Raw genomic sequence first — 8,820 nt, forward strand, 5'->3', positions numbered from 1 at the left:
GGTTTCCTAATACCTTTTCTACTGAATTAAACTTTTTGAAGTTTACTGACCTATTAATTGGATCTGTTCAATGGCCTAGCAAAGGCAATGGTAGACTGTCAGAGGCAATAGTCGTTTTCATTTGTCACAAGCCTGGTAATTAAACTCATTAGCCTGCCAATCAACTGCACTGCTAGTGAAATTTGTAAAAGCAGAACAAAATAGCTTACCGTGCACATGGATGTCTTTGTGATTTTCAGGGTAAAATCTGATGAAAACTCCAAATCTGAGATAGATGTTGTATGGCAATCTATATGCTACCCATTAAAAAGGAGTGAAGAAAGAGCTTAGTAAAAATAGTCCAAAAGCCCAAAAAAACAAAACAACAAAAACAACCCAGACAAACACTACTTCTTTTATGCACAAATGATTATTAGAAACCAATGTTTTGCAAACTTTAACTACATGCTAGTTTTTGGAATTATTTATAAGTTTAAGGAGTACTAGTACTATCATTTTGTTAATTTTTCCTTAAATTCATTTAACTTAGACTCCTTGTAAACAACAGTATTTATCAAATCATAGCTCTAATGTGCTAAAGTTTTCCTGACACACTAAAATAAATACTTTCAAACCAAAAATGTTTTCCTGTGTTTCACCTAACATTTTGCCTATCGTGTATGGTACACCCACCACAATTGCTATAAATTATGTGTGATAACAGTCAATACATTTATAGGAACTGCCAACTTGAAAACACAGGCTAATGAAAAGAAAGTTGTTTTAAAATTCATGTCTATAATTGTATTTGAAGATAGGTTTTGTTAGATATGAGGAGAAACCACACAACTCAAACAAAACAGCAGAACTATGGAGATTCAACCCGGAGAAAAAAATAGCGAATTATCTTTATTTTCCCATTCTGCCTTTTTCAAATCCTTCTCTATTATACTTTGGAGAAGGGATGGAATCACCTTTCAACTACAGGAGTCTAATCAGAAATGTGCTGTAAAGACCATCATCAGCTGACCAGTCAGGAGAAGATCATAACCCAGTGAATGCAATTAATGTAACCACACACCTGAGACACTATTGAAAACAATTTGAGAAAAAAATTTAACAGTACAATGTGTTTGTGGGAGGACTGGAGAATACAGAACAAACTATTTACTTAAATAAATGTAAATAAATGTTAAAAAAAAGGAGTACCTACACTTTTTAACACCTTGTTTTCAGTTCTAAATTTTTCTGTCTCAACTATTTATTGATAGTAGTTTTTGCATTAAGCAGAGATCACTAGAGAGAGAAATTAGCAACCTCCACCAACTTTCCCCTTTCTGCTCAACTTTAAGGCTTAGTTGGTCATAACTGTACACTCCTATCCTGAGCCAAAGAGCCCAAATAAACCCTTTACTATCAGTGTACTAGAGCACTGAACAGTCTTATAACCATCAAGCAAACTGTTTTTCTTAAAAGCTGAACGCACTTTTAATCAGCCTGCTCTTAAGAAACTTCACGTTTATTACTCTATACTAACTTTTAATGCTGTATCCATTTAAGAAAACTAAATATGTACTAAATACTTTGTACAGAGAAGAAATATTGATGCTATATGAAAGTAACAGCATGATTAAAAAGAGAAGACAGCACTTTGGGAGGCCGAGGTAGGCGGATCACAAGGTCAGGAGATCGAGACCATCCTGGCCAACATGGTGAAACCCCGTCTCTACTAAAATACAAAAAATTAGCCAGGCATGGTGGTGCATGCCTATAGTCCTAACTACTTGGGAGGCTGAGGCAGGGGAACCGCTTGAACCCGGGAGGCAGAGAGATTGCAGTGAGCTGAGATCGCGCCACTGCACTCCAGCCTGGGTGCCAGCGAGACTCTGTCTCAAGAGACAAAAAAAAAGACAATATCCTGAACCTAACACTGAACATATTGCTCTAGATTGGATTATCTAGTTGAAACAGACAAATTAAGGAGTTAAGCAGTATTATTTTTTGCTGCAAAGTTATTAGTGAACCCATGTAAATTCAACATAGAAAAATTCACAATAAAACCAGAGATTAACATGGCAAAAAATAAGTTGACAAAATACGAAAGTAATTACTGAGAAATCTGAACCTAGTAGGGCTTTCGTTTCATGGGCAAATTCACTACATTTAATTCATCTGAAAACGCTGGAAGAAATCTGAATGAGAGAAGTTAAACTGTGTGGAATATATGACACAAATGAATAATCTGGCTATAAATGAGAAGCTAAAATAAGGCTAGGAGGGGGTGATGAAGCAGAACTAATAATACAGCAGGACTTTTTACCTTGATTAAGCCAAAGTAAATATAAATTGTTAACTGGTTCAGAGTTAGATTTGAAGGACTGTAAAACTGAGTGTAAGGAGTTTTAATATATAGAGAAGTGATTCCAAAGAGATGATATAGTCAACTGGTAAACATGACCTCAATTTGTTTTAGACTGATTACAATGGGAAAAGTACTGTTTTGAAAGCCCACATATAAAATCAATGTATTATTTTCAAATGCTGAACTAAGAAAAATAGCAATGCCATTATAAAAAATAAAGTTAGCAAAACACCTACCTTAATACCACAAGGTTCTGAAATAAGAGTCTTCGGATCTAAAACTTCCACAACAGCTTCTGGAATAACTGCTTTCTTCATGCAGGACATCTTGAAGCCATAGACATCATCCCAAAAAGCAATTCTATCAGCATGTTTATTCACATCACTCACTGCTACAAGGCTGATAGTGCAAATGTCAGGGTAGACTGTAACAAATAAAATGCCCGAAAATTAAGCATTATCTCCTTTTCTTATGGAATATATTTTTTTAAAGGCTAAATATAAATATCAAATCCATCAGTAAGGATTACTAGCAATGGGAGATTAATGAAGGTATAGATCAGGAAAAACAACCATGCTTCATCTTATAGCCTCTTTTAAAAACAGATACCCATTATTGGCCGGGCATGGTGGCTCACGCCTGTAATCCCAGCACTTTGGGAGGCCGAGGCGGGTGGATCATGAGGTCACGAGATTGAGACCATCCTGGCTAACACGGTGAAACCCTGTCTCTACTAAAAATACAAAAAAATTAGCTGGGCATGGTGGCGGGTACCTCTAGTCCCAGCTACTTGGGAGGCTGAGGCAGGAGAATGGCGTGAACCAGGGAGGCGGAGCTTGCAGTGAGCAGAGATCGCGCCACTGCACTCCAGTCTGGGAGACACAGCGAGACGCCATCTCAAAAGAAAAAAACAAACAAAAAAAAACCCAGATAGCCATTATCATGATGATAAGATTAAAACAGGGATTCCAATGATAGGGTCTGAATTAAAATAGGATCATATAATTAAACAATCCTGAAATAAACATATTTATTGATATTAAAACTTAAAGTGTGCTAACTTAAAGGTACTAGATCTTTACTTATTCCTATATTCCTCTAAAAACATGCAGAAAAGGACAAATCATTTAAAAAGATATGTAGCATGTAAGAAAATCATGTAATGGGGTTTTATCGTTATACAGAAGACCACTTCATATTACTGTCATTTAATAGAAAAATATTTATAAGCATAAAGTATGTGCCAGACATATGTGCCAGTCTAATTTACAGACTATGGACACATATCACTACCCTCAATAAACTTATATTTAGACAATTTTTGAGGAAGAAATGCACAGTTATTTGTGAGGTAATAAATACTAAGAGTGAGAGCATACAAGGTACTAAGGGAGCTCATGGCAAAACTAGCTAATTCAGACTTGGCTGGGGCAGGGGAGAAGGGATAATAGATAAGAACTGAAGCCCAGTGAGTTGGGAGTGGGGAGGGAAAGCGTATTCTAGGCAAAGTGAGCAGCAGTGTGGATAAAGGGTCACAATAGATGGGATGGCCCATATACAATCTAATTTAGAGAGAAATAGACAAAAGGCTAGAAAGTTAAGTAGAGACCAAAGACTACATGCTGAGTAAACCAAAAGAGTAAATTGGACTTTATTCTAAGAATGATGATAATCCAGTAAAAAATTTTTACATAGGGTAGCAACATGACTAGATTTTGATTTTAGATGAACCACCTAGAATGCAATGTGGAGAATAATGGGAGAGTCTAAGATGAAAACTGAGACAAATTAAGAGATCGTTAAAATAAACCAGGTGATCTGAACTAGGATATTGCTGTGGGAAGGGAAAGGATGAGACGTATTCAAGGGATATTTATGAAGTAGAACTCAGAGGACTTTGAGACTGACTGGCTGTGGGAGAAAAGGTCAAGGATGACAGCATTTAGCTTCAGTAACAGCACAGATTGTGACGGTATATATTATAATAGGACATAAATATGGGGAGATTCAAAAGGAACAGGAGCATTTAGTGCTTAAGAGACAAACAGATAAAAATGTCTGAAATGTAGCCGAATACAAAGGTCTGAAATTCAAAAGAGGTTATCTAAGTTGAAGACATAAATTTGGAGACCACAGGCATATAAATGAAAGATAAATAACAAGAGTTCACGAGACCTAGGGAGAGTGGATGATGAATACTAGAATTCAAGGAACTTGACCAAGAAGCTGGGGCCACAAAAGTAAGAGAACCAAGAAGGTAAGTGTTACACGAGTTAAGGAAAGAGTGATTGAAGGAGAAACTCTCCACTAATAACAAGTAAAGAAATAACAAAATTAACTTTGTCTTTCCCATATCTCAAATATCAACTTTTAGGGTACTCATGAATTAAAAATATAAATCACATGTTCCCATATCAGCAAACTGAAACAAGTATAAATGTACCAAAGAAATGCAGCACAAACAAACAAACAAAAAATGAGTATTAACTAGCTTTCAGGTGTAAACAGTAGAAAAATTACCCCCTCCTTCCTCCAAACATTTATTTACACAACCTTAGCAATTTTATTATTCACTAATAGCAGCACTAAATTATTCTCCAAATAAAGCCCATGATAAGATCTACTGGCATCAAAGCACCTGCTTCCAAATCTAACTTGTGAGATACTCAGAAAAAACTACCTAGTACTAAGTCACTGACAAGAAGTTTCTCAAGTCTTCCCTGATAGGCATGTGAGGGGGGTATGCCAGCTGCACCAGAACAGAGTCCATGGCCATGCAAACTCTCCCCTTCCTCCACAAACAGGTAAAGCCTCTGGATTGTGTTTAAATTCTTGACTTATAAAAATTCTTCAAAGTAACTGATTTGTTATTGAAAATGTTAACTCAGTAAGAGGATCAGCCATAAGGAAGTATATTTAGTTTCCTGAACCAGATCCTTAAGATGAGAAACACTGAATAAAAAAATAAGAATTTGGAAGCAACGTTAGGTATGTGGCTAACTTCCTGATATATCCTTTGTTGGACTGAATAATTATAGAAGCTTTCCCACATTATGCCCTGTCATTTCATCATTAAAGAGGAACATAGTAAGGGTATAGTCAGGTGGTCAGGAAACATATTTTGTGAAGTTACCAGTTTAGGTTTTGTGGACAAAACTGAATTTTTTTGAAACTACTGCTTTCTGCTATTGTTGGTGTGAAAGAAGCCACAGACAATATGTAAACAAATAAGCATGGCTGTATTTCAATAAAACTTTATCTACAAAACAGGCAGCAGGCTAGATACAGATACCCTTGACATAAATGAGCAGAAATGGAGGGAGGTTATTATCAGGGCCACCATATGGTCCGAGTGCCATTCACACTATATACTTCATGGGAACTGAATATTCTCCGGAGTTGTGCAGTGCACAGACATTCAAGATACTTAACATAGTTCATACAGTTCTGCTATTTTAGAATATCTTTTAAAATCTTACTGAAGTTTTAAAATGCCACCAGTCTCTCTATCAGGGTCAGCAGACTGTGGCCCATAGTCAAATCCAGGCTGCTGCCAGTTTTTGTATTAATATATGAAGTTTAGCTGTAACACTACCACATTCATTTGTTTACATGTTGTCTATGGCCACACCGCGCTACAGTGGCAGAGTTGAATAGCTGGGACAGGGGCTATATGGCCTATAAAACTGAAAAATATTTACTATATGGCCTTTTACTGAAAAATTTTACTTATCTCTGGTTCTATATTAATATATTAGTGACAGCATAAAAATAAAGATAACTTTTTCATAAGAAAAAATCGTAACTTACTAAAAGTAATAAAACACTTTTGAATATGTTGGTAATTAGAAGAGAAACTAAAGAAGAACATGATTTTATTTTTGGGTGTTGTGTATTTTTCAAATTATTTGTCTTTCACAAACATACAGAAAAGCAGTTTTTATATTGCTAGAATTTGGAAATAAATTATTTTTAATCTTTCAGTTAGTAAGATCTATGAATATTCATAAGGATATATAATCAGTGTTATAGGTCAATTTGGTTCTATATCCACCTCCTCACAGCTGGCTAAAATCTTGGACCACCTGCCAGAATCCTAACTAACCCTTTACCTTCGCATTCTGACACATTTGTCATTTGATTTTTGTCAGATAGAAGCTATAATTGAATAATTATTTCTTCTTGTAGGTGAAATTAACAAAGCGCTGATTGGACAAAAGCACCCTCTTAACAGACCATTTATAAATTCATGGCTTTGACATCTGTGTCCTTCTCGATTCACTGCCCAGAATTCATTTGTCACTAGAACGGCTCACATGGTGAATAGATAAAAATGGGAAATCCTTTATCCCTTAGAAATGCCTCATAAACTTTTGGACACTAAAGGATAAGATAGAGGTGCATAAAGAAACAATTTCTAGTAAACACTAGGAATTTTGTATCACTGTTTGTATAAATAACCACAGAGTAAAAAGATTTAAAACAAAGGAGATAATAAATAAGTCAAAATAAACCACTTTTTTCCACAATATATATGAACAATATGAAGATTTTAGTGAAATAACAATGGTAGCAAAAATGCTTGGTATGCATAAAAGAAAATGTACTAGAAAGTCACCAAATGGGAATTAAATGAGTTTTAAAAATTAGTTTCTAGTTTATATAATAAAGGTATCTTTAAAAAGTAATATTTATTTGGAAATTGGACTCATTTCCCCATCATTAATGTATAAATAATGAGTAGACCCACTAAAGCTTAGCTAAGGCTAACATATAGCTGTAATATGCTTTGAAAAATTACACGCTGAAAAACAGAAAATGATACTACCGCTCTATTACTGAACAAACTCAAACTAATAAATGTGAAAAAAGCAGATCTGAAGATGAGGAAGTAGACAGTTATGAAAATACTAAAGGAATCCTTTAAGCACTATGAACCAACGCCAGTGGCTGATTATATTGAGATAATCTATGTTAACGTGTAGAAAATGTGAAGTGCTGAATAAAAGGTAAGTGTTAATACCACAATGCTTAAATTCATTTCATTAACTTTTATAAAGTATAAACCTAATGCTAATCTCATGTGCACCAGTTGTAACTCAGACTGGGAATTAATATTTATTAAGCAACTACTTTGTATCAAGCATCTCATTTAGACTTTTGAATAATTTTACAAAGTTGGATTATAATCTTCATTTTATAAATTAAAAAAACTTAAATTCAGAGAGTAACTTGGGCAGAGAGTAACCTGCCCAAATACCTGGTCTTCTTCAACTAACCAGATAACTAGTCAGCTGATATAGCAGAGATTCACCTTAAGGTCTAATTGTGAAATCCATATGCTTTCCATTACGCATGATGCCACATTTTAATGCTTTTCAAATGGAAGAAAAGGAAAGAGGAACCCCATGTTCCTATGGTAAACGGTACTTGTTGGAAGAGAAGGAGAAAGGGGGTTGAAAAGAGTGGAGATAAATAAAATTTCAGGACAAAGTAAGGAAAATGGTAACATTTAAGCTTATTTTGCTCTGAGCAAAGGAATGAGATGACAAGGCAAAAACAGAACAAAAACACAAAAGGAAACCAAGCAAGCAGGGTGAAGAGATCAAGACCAGCCTGGCCACCATGTTGAAACCCCATCTCTACTAAAAATACAAAGAATTAGCTGGACATGGTGGCAGGCGCCTGTAATTCCCGCTTCTCGAGAGGCTGAGGCAGGAGAATTGCTTGAACCCAGGAGGCAAAGGTTGCAGTGAGCCAAGATCGTGACACTGCACTCTAGCCTGGGTGACAGAGACAGACTCCATTAAAAAAAAAATAAATAAATAAGACAACTTAAAAATGAAAAGATACATTATGCTCATGAACTAGACAACTCAATATTAAAATGTTGATCATTCCCAAATTGATATATTCATTCAATCCCTTCATAATTCTAGCAGTCTCTTTTTTTTTAAGCAGAAATAGCCAGATTTTAACATTTATTTTAAACTCCCTCCTGCCACATGACCAAACTATCAAAGCAATTTTTAAAAAGATCAAAATGGGGAGACTGTCCTTACCTGACCAAGACTCAGTATAAAGTTACAGTAATTAAGACAGTATGGTACTGGTGAAAAGACAGCCTTAAAGATCAAATGAAAAGAACACAGAAATAGACTTACACGAATACAGTCAATTAATTTTCAAGATATGCCAAGCAATTTCATGGGAAAGAATAGCATTTCAATTAAGGGTGCTAGAAAATATTAATATCTAACTTTACCTCACACTATACACAAAAATTAATTTGAAATAAATCATAGACATAAATGTAAACACTGAAACTACAAGAAGGAAACACAGGAAAATTCTGTGTGACCTTGAGTAAAGCAAAGATTTATTTATTTATTTATTTATTTTTTTGAGATGGAGTCTTGCTCTGTCACCCAGGCTGGAGTGCAGTGGCCAGATCTCAGCTCACTGCAAGCTCCGCCTCC

At 35.2% G+C, this 8,820-nt stretch overlaps 1 protein-coding gene across 3 annotated transcripts in view; it reads right to left on the bottom strand.

Annotated features, from left to right (window-relative positions):
- PRMT3 (protein arginine methyltransferase 3) overlaps window positions 1-8,820 on the bottom strand; it is a 136,017-nt gene that overhangs the window by 44,678 nt on the left and 82,519 nt on the right. For all 3 annotated transcript variants that reach the window (XM_011965405.1, XM_011965404.1, XM_011965403.1), the window contains 2 exons: window positions 2,578-2,765; window positions 210-296 (listed from right to left, as the gene is read on the bottom strand). In XM_011965405.1, the coding sequence (XP_011820795.1) occupies window positions 210-296; window positions 2,578-2,765 (275 nt within the window). The remainder of the gene's footprint in view (window positions 1-209; window positions 297-2,577; window positions 2,766-8,820) is intronic.

The sequence above is a fragment of the Mandrillus leucophaeus genome, unplaced genomic scaffold, assembly GCF_000951045.1.
Source record: "Mandrillus leucophaeus isolate KB7577 unplaced genomic scaffold, Mleu.le_1.0 Scaffold723, whole genome shotgun sequence".
Classification (NCBI taxonomy): Eukaryota; Metazoa; Chordata; class Mammalia; order Primates; family Cercopithecidae; genus Mandrillus; species Mandrillus leucophaeus.